We start from the raw sequence: 14,195 nt of genomic DNA, 5'->3' as shown, positions 1-14,195 counted from the left end.
AAAAAAAAAAAAAAAAAAGACAGAAAACCGAAGTTTTCTTGTTTCTCACAGAATGTCCAAGGTGCACAGTTAGTAAGCAGGAAAGCCAGGTAGCCAACCCAGGTGTGCCTGCTTCCAAAAAGCCTATACTCTTGTTTTGGGTCTGGCTGGAACCAAACCTTAGCTACCCGTCTAGCTTCCCACCTCCCCCACCAAAGTGCATGGGATAGAAGGTTTCGCCCCAACTAGCAGTCTCTCTGCCAAGGAGCTTGAACGCACAGCACCCAGGAACCTATTCACAGGAGCCACCATTTCCCCAGCTCCCAAAGTAGCCCCTGGGAAGGGGGAAAGACTTAGACACCTCAGAACCTCTCAGGGGCTTCTCGGAACTTTTCCTTTCTGAACCAGAGCTCAGAAACCTTTCAGGACAAGGTTCCACACTCATTGCACACAGGAACCAAATAACTACATAGCAGGTTCACAATCCCTTGCACGCCACCAGAGTCCAATACCCTGGGCTAAGCTACAGTGGAATCTTCCCCAGCAGAGACCCCACAGCCAGCACAGGACCCGGCACAGAGTAGGCACCCAGAAAACGTTTTTGGTTTTTTTTTTTTCCCTTGAGACGGGGTCTCACTCTGTCACCCAGGCTGGAGTACAGTGCCACAGTCTCAGTTCACTGTAACCTCTGCCTCCCAGGTTCAAGCGATTCTCCTGCCTCAGCCTCCTGAGTTTCTGGGATTCCAGGTACCCGCCACCATGCCCGGCTAATTTTTGTTACTGTTAGTAGAAACAGGCTTTCACCATGTTGGCCAGGCTGGTCTCAAATGCCGGGTATCAAGCAGTCTGCCCTCCTCAGCCTCCCGAAGTGCTGGCATTACAGGTGGGAGCCACCACACCCAGCCTCAGAAAGCCTTATTGGCTGGGCTTGGTGGCTTATACCTGTAATAGCAATACTTTGGGAGGCCAAGGCAGGAGGATCGCTTCAGCTCAGGAGGTCGAGGTTGCAGTAAACTATGATTGTGCCCCTGCACTCCAGCCTGAGCAAAATCATGAGACCCTCTCTCTACAAAATTTTAAAAATTAGCCAGGCGTGGTGGCACACACCTGTGGTCCTAGCTACTCAGGAGGCTGAGGCAGGAGGATCACCTGAACCCAGGAAGTGGAGGCTACAGACAGCTATGATAACACCACTGCATTTCAGCCTAAGTGACAGAGCAAGACACTGCCTTTAAGTAAAATAAAGAAAAGAGAAAAGGAAAAAATACAGAATTTGGTGGAATTCCACCCTACCCTGGACCACAAGCCCCCAACCAACCTGACGTTCTGTGGCTCAGAAATTAAAACTGTCACTTTGTCCAATAATTGGTTCTCTCTCCTGAAGTGCTGATGAGGATCCAGCAGTTAGGGAGCAGTTTCATTGATGAATTCAGCCAGCCTTCATTGCTGCATGCCAGGCACCAGTGCCAGGCCTGAGTGTGCAAAGAATAAATGGGACCTTGCCTTTCTCCGTCTAGTTGGAGCGGGTGGGGTGGGATGGAGGAAGTGTCATTCAGTAAGAGCCCTGGCCGGAAGTGGTGGCTCATGCCTGTAATCCCAGCACTTGAGGAGGCCCAGGCAGGAAGATTGTTTGAGCCCAGGAGCTCCAGACTAGCCTGGGCAAAAAATCTCTACACAAAATGTAAACATTAGCAAGCACAGTGACACACTTTTGGTCCTAGCAGCTACTCGGGAGGCTGAGATGGGAGGATCATGAGCCCAGTAGTTGGAGGCTACGGTGAGCTGTGACGGCACCACTGCCCTCCAGCCTGGGTGACAGAGCCAGGCCTTGTTTCAAAAAGGTTTTTGAAAAATAAGTGGCCAGGTGCAGTGGCTCACACCTGTAATCCCAGCACGTTAGGAGGCTGAGGAGGGAGGATCACCTGAGGTCAGGAGTTTGAGACCAGCCTGACCAACGTGGCGAAACCCCATCTCTACTCAAAGTGCAAAAATTAGCTGAATGCGGTGGTGCGCGCCTGTCATCCCAGCTACTCAGGAGGCTGAGGCAGGAGAATCGCTTGAACCTGGGAGAGGGAGGTTGCAGTGAGCCGAGATCACGCCACCGCACTCCACCTGGGCAACGGGAGCGAAATTCTGTCTTAAATGCCCGTGGCGCTTTGTCGCAGGGGAGAAGAGGCGAGTGGTGTCCCACCCCGGGGATGGCTCACTCAGAGGCTCAGCCCGGGGGCAGCAGTGACTCCGGAGAGTGGTGGCCCGGCGGCCCAAGGGTCGCTGTAGAGGCAGGAGGGGCCCCCAGGCTGGAGGGAGCGGGAGCGCGGGAGCACGGGAGAGGGGGTCTGGTCGGAGCGGTGCCGGAGGCCCTGTCCCCAGCGGCGCCCCCGCTTCACGGCCCCGCCGCCTGTGTCTCGTAGGTCTCGGATCCGCAGAGAACTGTTCATTGAGGAAATTCAGGCCGGAAGCCAGGGCCAGGCGGGCGCCAGCGACTCCCCCTCGGCCCGCAGCGGCCGGGCGGCGCCCAGCTCGGAGGGCGACAGCTGCGACGGCGTGGAGGCCGCCGAGGGCCCGGGCAGCGCCGACGCGGAGGAGCCCAAGTCTCAGGGAGAGGCCGAGCGGGAGGAGGCGCCGCGGCCGGCGGAGCAGACGGAGCCGCCGCCCTCGGGGACCCCGGGCCCGGACGACGCCCGCGACGACGACCACGAGGGAGGCCCCGCGGACGGCCCGGGGCCCCTGCCCAGCCCCGCCACCGCCACCGCCGCGCCCGCGGCCCCCGAGGACGCCGCTACCTCAGCCGCCGCCCCGCCCGGCGAGGGCCCCGCGGCCCCGAGCTCCGCGCCGCCGCCCGGCAGCAGCAGCAGCAGCAGCGGCAGCGGCAGCAGCGCCCCCCGCAGGCCCAGCTCGCTGCAGAGCCTCTTCGGCCTCCCCGAGGCCGCGGGCGCCCGGGACTCGCGCGACAACCCCCTGCGCAAGAAGAAGGCCGCGAACTTGAACAGCATCATCCACCGCCTGGAGAAGGCCGCCAGCCGGGAGGAACCTATCGAATGGGAGTTCTGAGGGGCCGCGGCCCCGGGGCGGGCAGCTGGGCCGGGCCGCGAAGGCCTGGACGGGCCTGACGGGGCCCGCGCCGCGGACACCGTGACCTGGGCTCGACCCGCGGTCCGCGCCGACCCCGGGGCCGGACCTGAGCCCGCGCGCGGCCCAGACCCACCCCGCGGTCCGCGGCCTGCACCAACCCCGAGGCCCAGATCCAAGCCCAAGGCCTGGGCAGACCCCGCGGCCTCCACGACCCCACGGCCCAGACCCAGCCCGCGGCCTGGACCGCGTCGCGCACTTACCGCCCTGCGGGCCACAGGGCAAAATCGCCATAGGCCAAGGTGCATATAGAAAACAAAGGAGCATTAAGCCCAATCTATGTCGTGTTTTCAAGGAAGAAAACAGAAATGTGTGGTCGAGCTTTTTTGTACCCTGAAGTGTTTTTTTAATTGCCCTAAGTGATTTCCACAGGTTCTGGAATAACTCTTACAGCTTTGCCTTGTGTCCTCCTGTTCCGTGTGGGCTTTAAAAAAAAAAAAAAATCAAACCCACATATTAAAAGGGGGCTTTTTATCTGCCATCTAATGGCTTCAGAGCGATAATACACTATTATCTTCTTAAACCAGGAAAAAAAAGGGGGGGGGGGAGGGATTTTTCAGAAAAATTAAAAAAGAAAGTTTTTGTAGCTGTTCAGTTGCCACTAAGAGATTGCACAGTCAAAACGACTCTAAACACACTAGTTTGGATTCCTAAATATTTTCAAGAAAAGAAATCTTCTCGTTTGAAACTTTGAATTAAAATAAAACACATTTACTCCACATATTTTTTAACAAAAAGAAGACGTCACATCAGGAAACTCTGATTTTGTGGTAGCTGACATAGTGTTTTCTTGTACGTGAATAGAATCCTGACATGTAGTGCACATCAATGTATAGCTTTAACTGACCCTGGGTTTTGCAGACCAGGGTTTGTTTAATACACTCCATTCTAGGCCAAATCAGGACAGAAAAAAAAAGAAGAAGAAAAGATCCGAATCTAGGTATTTTATAATCTGCTTTTTAACCTCTAACCGCAGAGCACGCTGATCAGACCTCATATCTTGGAGGTTTAGGAGACAAGTTAGAACTGTAGCATGTACCTGTTAATTTTGTTTAATTTATGGTGTCTCAGTCTGTCTGTGCGTCTGCACGTGTGCGAACATTGAAAGAAAGAAGGAGAGGGTAGTTCAGGCCGGCGCAGCAGGCAGTCCCAAGGCCAGACAGGCAGGCCGGTCCCCACGTAGATAGCAGTCTGAGGATCTGTCTCTGGCACAAAAGGCACCTCACCTCACACCACTCTCCTGGGCACCTGATGAACTGAGCCCTCCCGGGGGAAGACACTCCCCAGGCCTGGGCAGGGCTTGCACTCGCACTGTCTCTCTTTCCCTTTTTCTTCCCACCGCAAGCACTGATGACCCTGTTGAACTCGTGGGAAACTTCCTTTCTCTGCGGGAGAGAGAACGTGGCAGTCTGGGCTCCCCATTCCCATCCCTGTAGAAATGGCCCAAATTCACACCAAAACGTGGATGCTCAACTTCCAGACCAACCATTTGCCCTGCATTCATTTCGTCTCTTAGAAGGTTCTTTTATGCACAGTTTTAGGGCAGTCTAAGTACACATCGAAAGTCTAACTTGTCTCTGACTCCTCCCTTGTCTATGTGTATATGCGTGAGAATAGAGGCGGATGAGAGTGTGTGTGCGTGTGCGTGTGTGCAATTTTATACGTCTGTGTATTTTCTTAAGTACCTGTGCACACGTAGAGTGCATTACTGCCACCTTTTTCAATAAGCTGTTTTATCAGTTATGGCTTCTACAAGTTTGCTAATTTAGACTCCTTTATTGCCATATCTTTAAACTAACAATAGATGATTTCGGTATATATATATATATTTTTTTTTTGCTTATTTATAGGTGCTGTATTTTATTATCTGATTGTTAGGAAGGGATGAAAGGGGCAAATATTCTTTAGAGGGATAGACTGCCGGCAGTATTGGGTATAATTTACAAGATGTAGTTGTCATACTGTATATTACTGATTGAAAACTTTTTGACCGTATGTGTATCATTGAAACCTTTGTCTTAGGTCAACATCTTTGGATGACATTTTAATGGTGCATTCATTATTTCTTAAGTTTAATTAATATTACTTTTTTTTTTTTTTGATTTGGGGGGTGGGAGGGAGTTATAATTTTAAAGGTATGCTCTGGCTGTTCCACCTCCGTGTGCTTGTTAATTACCTTGTAGGACTTTGACTGTAAGATGTGAAACCACGTTTCTTGCATGATGTTTTAGAGATTATTTCATTTAGAGTCTTTTTAACCTGCAGCTGCAGCACTTAGTTCACGTTTTCACAAGTTTTTGAGAGTCACTACACTAAAGACAATGCCTTTTCATGAATAAGAAGTTTTCAGAAGGCTCTAGGGGGCTGGGAGGCAGGCCATTTGTTTGTCTTTTGATGGGGGTATCATTTCTGAACTTGAAATCTGGTTCAGGAAGAAGAGAATTCAAAATTGGAGGAGCCTAAGGGGACACGGGTCAACATCTGGCTCAATTCAAGTGCATTGAGAGGAGAGAGCTCACACCAGTGACCCTCGGGACAGTGAGTAGTGGAGCCCTGGCCACTGTGGTGTCTCCACAGAAACCTCAAGGGAGTTTTGTCATCGTGGGTGATGAATCTCTAAATATCATCTAATTTTCATAAGAATGAAAAGCAAGAAGTTAACAGGAAATAGTAGGCTAGGGCTTAGTTTTAAAGGCATGACTGTTATTTATCAGAGGTGTTAAATCTGAGGAAATTGACAAATGTATAGATCTGTCCATTCTAGTGGCCAAACAGTAGCAGTCTAAAACGCCGTCATTTTGGCCCTCCCAAGCAATTTAGTCACATTTGTTGTCTTCGCTTTTTAATTTTTCTCTTTTTAATTCTTAACTAGGTTACTGTTGGTTCCCATTCTGTCTTTTTTTTTTTTTTTTTTTTTTTTTTTTTTTATTTTTTTCCTCTATTATTTATTTTTAAAAACAAACATGGAGATCCCAACCTTACGATCTTTGATGTTAAGCTAGCGCTGTCTGTAATACTTCTAAGAGCTGCCACTAAAATAATACAGCAATCTGTGGCCAGGGGAGCAGCGCCTCCCTCCTGGTTGGGCCCCTTAGTTGGAGTCTAAGGGTTAATCTCTCATCTTGCTAAGCAGTATTCAAGTGCCTTGAACAGTGTCCCCTCATTGTGGCTCTGCTTCAGCAGGCTGGCGTTCCAAGCAGTGGCCCCGGCAGGCAGCCGACCCCCTTCCTCTTCACGCTCTATGAGTTTAAAAAGCTGATTTGTACCTCTCCCCTGGGGGAAACGGTTCCATATAAAACACTAACACTTAATTACAAGCTCCATTATGCCATTTTAAATGGATTCTTTTTGTTAATTGGAGGCAGTGTTCATAACTTAAGGCTTTTGCCATTAACTTAGCTGGCTAAGCGGAGGCTCGGCATAAAATCAGTGTTTGCGTTTAGCCTCTTGACCCAGGGTTCCCGCCCAAGCTCCCTTATGGTACCCAAGATGGCAGGTGTGTGGGTTCTGTCCTAGACCTGTGCCCAACTCACTTCCACCCTAGAGGAGTCTTCTCTCCTCCTCCCCCACCCCCCAGCCCCCAGGGAGCCTCCTCTTGAATTTGTATCCGTGAAGACCTCTGTGGTTTCTGCCCACCAGACATCTCTTTAGAAAGGATTATCAGAGCCATGGAGCTCAGCTCAGCTAGATTCTTCTAGACGATCTTAGGAGGCATCTTGGCATGAGGCAGCTTCTAAGCGTCTCCTGGGGCAGGATTGGGGCAGACAGCCCAGGGATGCGTGCTTGGGAGAACTCAGAAATGCCAGGATTGTGGCTTATAGGCACCCACCATCAAACCATGCTACTTTGTCTATGCAAGTATTTGAGGTGAAAGATACCAGCTGATGGCCTCCTTGGGGCAGATCCCTTGTACCTCCAAAGTACAAATGCTTCCCTGCTCAGTTTTCTTCCTGTCAGCATCTTCGTTTTCTTCCCATTGAACAACCATCCTGTCTGATGTGGAACGTTCAGGTTTGCTGGTTGGTGGTCCCGGCCCAGAGGGCATCAGAGCTCTGGGTTAAATGTTCCTTTGTGGCCACTGCCCAAGCCCAGGTGGCCAGCTCCCATACCCCATCTCTCTCCTTGGCCAGGGCCAGCATCAGGCATGCAGCTCACTGCCAGTTTATTCAGGCTGTACTCTAATTCGGAGGGAGCGCTGTGGGCCTTGGTTGACTACTTTAAGATCATGCCACAGCCAGGCCCTAAAAAAGAGGGGAACCAGAGTCCCCAGGTGAGCTCTGTCACGGGCAGGTGCCTTCCCAACTAAGGTCGGCCGGACGGCTTTGCCCCTGCACGCATGTCCTTTGATACAGGGGTGATCAGTGAACTCCGTTGACATTCTATGCAATGTTTTTCATTTCTCTGATTTTAGCAAAGTAAATCTCACTGAAAAATAGAGCCGGGGAACAGACGCGCGTCCTTCTGGGAGTCGCACAAAGAAAAGCAGAGATAGTGACTTACAGGATTTTGAACCAAGGAACGACAGCCTTTGCCTTAAATGCACTATGACAGGCGCATCTTGGCAGGCCAGTAAAAACAAAAGTCCATAGATCTTACTCATCCCAACCTGTACCGGGAGAAATGGAGCAACACGGGGCTCGCGCGATGAGCATGCTGGGCTGGGCTGCTGGCTGCGGTACTTTAGGCTGGAGGTTTGGCTCCTGTGCTGCCTGGGGGGCCCTGTCCCTCCCCGGATGTCCTCCCTCTTCACACTCCTCACTGTCCCTTCTACCTCACTAACCTGTGTTCTCCATCTGATATCACCCAGAACCACGTCCTGCAGAACTGTGAGGCACGTGGGCTGCAGGGGGCGGAAAAAGCTACCAATGGGGCTGAAACGAGCATCCCTCTGCCGGTGGGCCGGCTTTGTGTGTCTCTCTTTGTGAGCGCAACAGACAGACAGCTGTGCTCTGCAAGGCGCATGGATTTCTCTCTTGATTTCCACCTGTTCCCGAAGCTCCGGCACCTGTTTCTTTTGCAGGCAGGGCATCGTCTCGGGCCTCCGAGGGTCTTGTCTTTGGTCCACCTGTTCTTCCTGCCCACTCCTGTTCAGCTGTTCAGATCCATCATGGCCATTTTCCTTGCCCCGGGCTGCCCCAGCGTGGCCACTTGAGGACATGTCCCAAGATTCCCAGCTGGCTTCGGGGAGTACTGTAGCTCTTGGGCGTCTGTTGTCTCTGGCATGGTCTCAGCGTCACTGCGAACGCTCCTTTGCAAACAGCAAACATCTCAAAGGAGGAAAAGGATAGATGGCTTCCTCCAGCATTGCATCGCCCTCTTATCTCAAAAGAATAGGCCAGTTCCCATCCAGCACCGAAGAAAACCAGTTCCTGGGCCGCTGGTTGGATGTGGGTCTGTCCAGTCTGGGGGCCAAAGTGTTCCCCTGCTGGAGAGAATTTGCCAGGAAGCCCTAGGGATTGGGACAGCATCCTGTGCGTGGGCAGGGACCAGCCAAAGCTCACATTTAGAAACCCCCCTCCACCCCCAGGGCTTCTGTGGTTTCACCTGGGCGTCGATGACATTAGGGACACCTTTGTGATCACAAGGGTAGGGCTTATGCCCTGAGTGGCAAGGTGGTGACCTGGGGCCAGTGTGACATGGTTGGATCTCAGCGTGTACTGAATGCCAGTCTGGCCAGCACACTCAAACGCTAAGGGAATGGTCCAGTCTGACGATTTTATTTCTATTTCTATCAGGTTTTGACTTTTTGTAGATGAAAACTACAAGGGAAAAGAGAAAGCAAGTACCCAATAAAGTCTAGAAAGATCCAGTCCAGGAAACCCTTAGAGATGGGCTGTAGTTAAGTCCACAACCCCTAGGCTTAATCCTGACAGAAGAGTGGGCGTGGGTAGCAGAACGTAAACTGAGCCCCGGCCCTGCTTCCAGCCCCCCAGCCCAGCCTTCCCCATCCCAGAGGCCCCAGCAGCCTGTGCACCTCACCACCCGCCCGGGTCAAGGGAGTAGAAGGAAATGCAATTTCCTCCTGTCTCCCCAACTTCCAAAAATGGCCCCCTCCTCCCCAGGCCTCTCCCACCACCACCTCCCCTCCAAAGATAACCGTGTCCACGCCATCCGTGGCACCATCTCGAGTTTTCATTTTTGGATGAAGTGACATTTAGCTTTAACGAGACATTTCCAAAGCGCCTAGACTCCTCCAAAATGCTAACTTTAAAAGTTGGGCATTGTAGGCGAAAAATCCTGAAAAAAAAAAAAAAAAAAAAAAAAAAAAAAAAAAAAAGGCTGAAAGAGAGAAAGACATTTGGCCATGTATAAATGTGCACTTCCCCATCCCCCCCACCGTTCTTAAGATGCCTTTGAGTTGCTTTTCATGAATCCTTTGAGTTTACCCAATAATGTTAAGAAAGCATTAGTCTGTGTTACTGTAATTTCTGTAGTGTTTAGGCTTTAATTTCTACCACAAAAATATGCTATATGCTATGTATCAAGCTTTCTGTAATCAGAAAGGAAAGGTGCCTTATATCCCAATGTCACGGCTACATCCCTATGGAAATTAATCAGAAGCACAGTGTGTACGGAAGCATTGGGACTTCTGCTGGTGAAACAAGACACCGTTCAGCAAGACACATTGAAGTGGCACGGAGCTGCTTTCGTTTTATAATTCCTTCCCCCCCCTTTTTTTTTTTGTAGTTTGCTTTAAACAGAAAGCACTTAAATAGATGACTATGTGTAAAAGCTCTGTGCAATTGAAATCATTTTTCTTTTTTTTTTAAAAAAAAATAAATAACGTATTGCACACCAAATGAACTCAAAGTAAGCTTTAGACCAGGACGATTCAGGTTATGAATGGGTTTGTTCACTGTAGTTCCGTTTGTTCATAAACCGAAGGGAAAACAGGCCTCCCCCACCCCTTCCAGTCTCCCAGTCTGCCTCTTGGTGACCGCTGAGCTGGGTGTGCAGGGCCCACAGGCTCTGGCCAGAGCCGCTGGCCTGGCGAGGCAGGATGGTTCGTGTCGGTGATTCAGAAGCTGAGAGCCCTCCCAGTGTCTGAGGCCACAACCGTCCCTTCCAGCACTTAACCTTGTCTTGTTGAAATGGACTGACTGCTACTGACCTGCCGGCGTGCGTGAGGGTGTTTATAAAAGGATGTTTCCTTGAGAAAAAAAAATTATTTCTATCCTCTTCTATTTATTATTAGGTTAACCATTTAAGTACTTATCAGGAGTGTATTGTTATTTTGTGTTTTGTTGTCATAAATGCTTTTTGCTGTCACTCTAGTGGTTACTGTCCTCTGCCTCCCTCTCCTCTCCCATCCCCCCCAGAGAACCAAGGCATCTGGGGGGCGGACTGGGGGACAGAGGGGGTTTCCCCAGCAAAATCAAACACCTGTCTCCAGAGTAGCCGCTCAAAAACTGGCGGTCTCTATGTGTGTAACTTTTTAAACAGAGAGTATATGAACAAAAATCCACCAACATGTAAAGGGAGTGCTGAGTTGAAGGATACTCGCTTGAGGAGCTTCAGAGGAGTCTTAGAAAAACCAAGTTCAGTTCCCCAAAGCCTCCTAGAGCCTCTGGTAAGACTTCTGGGTTCATGAAGTTTCGGCCAGCCCAGTTCAGAGAGGGCGCAGTGGCCCGGTCAAGACGATCACTTCCGAGCGAGAGAGTGATTTCTGGCAAGGCCCGCCCGGGCTGGCGTGTTTTGGTTGGGTTTTGTTGTTGTTGCTGTTTTCTTGCATACAAAGTTGGTCAAAACCATCTCTCGAAGCAACAGTGTTTCGTGGTGCCAGCTGTGGCTCGAGGGCTCACCTAGGAGGTCGCGGGCAGAGGGCCCCTTTCCCCTATAGGTGGTTCAGTGTGGAGGAAGGTTGGGTGTGGAGATTGCTTGCAGTGGCTCCAAGCAGGACACCCAGTTGCTCGCCAATGGGGTGTGAAGGTGAGACGGCCTGCCTGGAGCCCACGGGCCCAGCAGGAGGAACCTTCCCCCAGGCCAAGGCAAGGGCACTGCTTACCTGCAAGGGAGGCTGGGCGGGGCACCTCTTTCCAGGCCATCACCTCCCCTTCTCCAAAATCGCCGGGGGGTCCTGATTTTGTTCCCTCTTTGAAAGAAACCCTCTACCGAAACAAAGGTCTCATCTCCCCAAAAAGCTTTTTTTTTTTTTTTCCATTTTTCTCTAATAACTCTATGCATTTCTCTCTCTGAAGCCATCTTCTGCCTCTTCCCTTGAGAAAACGGGCGTCTCACGTCCCCACCCCCTATCTGAGACCTCTTGGGGGTAAAAAATGCCATGCATTTTGGAGACGTGAGAATTCACCCCAATTTCTTACAGCATTGGAAATAGCTTGTTATAGAAGTGGAGGGAAGAAGAAGGTGGTTTACCCCACATCCCTTTCCACTGAATGAGAGGACCTAGTTCTTTGCGTTTGTGCAATAACCCTTTGCTGCTTGCCTTGAGAGCGGGCAGCACCGCGCTTCTGTCCAGACTACTATCAGCACAAGACGCACTCGCAGGGTGGCGGAATCTTCCAGAAAACTCTTTATAAGCTCAGCTCCCCCGCCCCACCCCCGCTCCGTGTTTCCTCACGTCTTACATTTTAGCAGTATTTGATATTTTCCGTAACGCACCAAGTCTTAGAGCTTTCTCAGGCTTCTTTGTTCATCCTCACAATCACAGATTTTTTTTCCTCGAATCCTCACAGAGACCCAATTGACCAAAAAAAGAAAAAAGAGAAAAAAAAGGCTTTTTTTTTTTTTTTTTTGTACAAATCGCTTTGAGATGCCTCGGTTGTGTTGCTGTGTGACTTCTCTCTGATAACATTTTCTTTTTCGATATTTGTTTTTCTACATTAAGAGTCAAAGTTGAACTGGCTGGCGCGGGGGTGGGGGAGGCACCCGTCGGCCCCTTGGTGTTGTCCCTCTGTCTTTGGTTAGCCATACAATGTTTGTTCTCAGCACTGTACAACGGTCCCTATATAATACGGAGAAGCAATATCACTGTATGAAACTCACACCATGTATTATTATTCACTAGCACCCTAGGTGTGATAATTGAAGTAAATATCTTTTATACAAACACAAGAACGCGTGGGTTGTTTTTATTTAAAGTGCTCTGGCCTGAGGACAAGCAGCAAACACTGTCATTCTGGGTCCACAGGGCACCCCGAGAATCGCCGTTCCCGAGGTCACCCTCCCTGCACATTTATCCGTGCGTCCTTTGGCCTGTGGCTTCCGGGCACACACAGAAAGCCGCGTGGCTCTGGGATGCGTGGGGATCTCGGGCACCGATCTCCTGGGGTCTGCATTTGCTCACAGGAAGGGCTCCGCCGGGGCCTGCGTTCCTACTTGCTGTTGTCACCAGCTCTGTCTGACTACCCTTGACCTAAGCCCTTACCCTCCCTGGCGTCCGCTTCCCCGTCTGTGAAATGGAGGCACCACGGCCGGTCACACAGGCTTGCTGTGGGGAACCAGGAATGGTGGCCAGCACTGGTGCGGCACTGGGCTGGTGGTGGCAGCCCCAATCGATGGCACTGGGGTGACCAGGAGTGCAGCCAGGCACCTCTGCCGGGTGGCCTACAGCGGGTCTGTTGCCTGGCCTCAGCCTTCTGTGTGGGGCTCTCACTGTGCCCCTGACTCCTGAAGGGCACCAGCTAATGCTTGCGAGTGGGCAGGAAGAGGCGATTGGGACAGAGGCTTGCGGGTCTCTGGAACGCTGGGGCCGCTGAGAAGGGTCTCTTTCTAGACGGCGCTCAGGCTGGACGTTGAGGGGAGAGCCCTGCAGAGGTGGCTGGTAGGCTTCTCCATGCAGTTGTGACTCAGAGGCTGTTGCTCGTCTTGAGACCCACTGGGTTGGGAAAGAACCGTCCTCCATGCGATGTGTGTCTCGTGGAAGTGGCTGACTTGGTCGCGTATTAATTTGGAGATTTCAGATTGTGAAACGCACACGTGTGATACAGAAGCGAAAGCCTCTCTCTGAATTAAACTGGACTCAATCCTCCCTCCAGTGGGAGAACCCAGAGCATGGGATGGAGACACCTCCCAGTGCCAGGTGCCCTCGGCAGCCCCGCGTCACATGCAGCCACTCAGGGCCAGGGGTGTCTCGAGAGTTGCCCCAAATGCCGGCCCCCTTAGACAGGAGGGAACTGCATAAAACCCTAAGGGCTGGCCAGTCACGGTGGCTCACACCGGTAATCCCAGAACTTTGGGAGGCCGAGGTGGGAGGCTGAGACGGGCAGATCACTTGAGGTCAGGAGTTCAAGACCAGGCTGACCAACATGGTGAAACCCAGTCTCTACTAAAAATACAAAAATTAGCCAGGCATGGTGGCATGCACCTGTAATCCCAGCTAGTCAGGACGCTGAGGGAGGAGAATCACTTGAACCCGAGAGGCAGAGGCTGCAGTGAGCCAAAATTGTGCCACTGCACTGCAGCCTAGGAAATAGGGCAAAACTCAGTCTCAAGGAAAAAAAACAAAACCTAAGAGCACTGCCAGTTTGGTGTTTGACAGGCTTAAGTCTAACATGGTTAGTTTTTCTGTTCGCTAGTTTAGGTATGCCCCCACGTATTTAAATATCTGCTAACTATACACTGCCACTTGTGTACCTATTCAACAATCTTGCATGTTCTTCGCATGTACCCCCAAACCTAAAAAAAAAAAAAAAAAAAAAAAAAAAAAAAAAAAAAAAAAAAAAAAAAAAAAAAAAAAAAAAAAAAAAAAAAAAAAAAAAAAGAAAAAAAAGGGGAAGGAAGGAAGGAGATGGAAGGAAGGAAGGGAAAGAGAAAGAAAGAAAGAGATAGGGAGGGAAGGAGGGAGGGAGGGACAGCTGTGCACAGTGGCTCATTTCTGTCATTCCAAGCCTAGCACTTTGGGAGGTCAAGGCAGGAGGATTGCTTGAGCCCAGGAGTTTGAGACCAGCCTGGGCAACATAGTGAGACCCCATCTCTACAAAAAATACAAAGTTAGCTGGGTGTGGTGGCGTGCACCTGTAGTCCCGGCTACTCTGGAGGATGAGGACCGCTTGTGCCTAGGAATTCAAGGCTGCAGTGAGCTTTGATGGCACCACTGCACTCCAGCCTGGGCAACAGAGCAAAACCCT

At 50.9% G+C, this 14,195-nt stretch overlaps 1 protein-coding gene across 1 annotated transcript in view; it reads left to right on the top strand.

The window, feature by feature from the left end:
* The window catches only part of CUX1 (cut like homeobox 1), a 437,632-nt gene extending 433,608 nt beyond the window's left edge, over nucleotides 1-4,024 (top strand). The window contains exon 24 of the mRNA XM_037740392.1: nucleotides 2,391-4,024. Coding sequence (XP_037596320.1) covers nucleotides 2,391-3,030 — 640 coding nt within the window. The 3' untranslated portion in view covers nucleotides 3,031-4,024. The remainder of the gene's footprint in view (nucleotides 1-2,390) is intronic.
* The last annotated feature ends 10,171 nt before the right edge of the window (nucleotides 4,025-14,195 follow it).

Source organism: Cebus imitator, unplaced genomic scaffold (genome assembly GCF_001604975.1).
Source record: "Cebus imitator isolate Cc_AM_T3 unplaced genomic scaffold, Cebus_imitator-1.0 Scaffold82, whole genome shotgun sequence".
Lineage (NCBI taxonomy): Eukaryota > Metazoa > Chordata > Mammalia > Primates > Cebidae > Cebus > Cebus imitator.
Note: the sequence above shows the minus strand (reverse complement) of the source record. Positions and strands in the feature narration are given on the sequence as shown.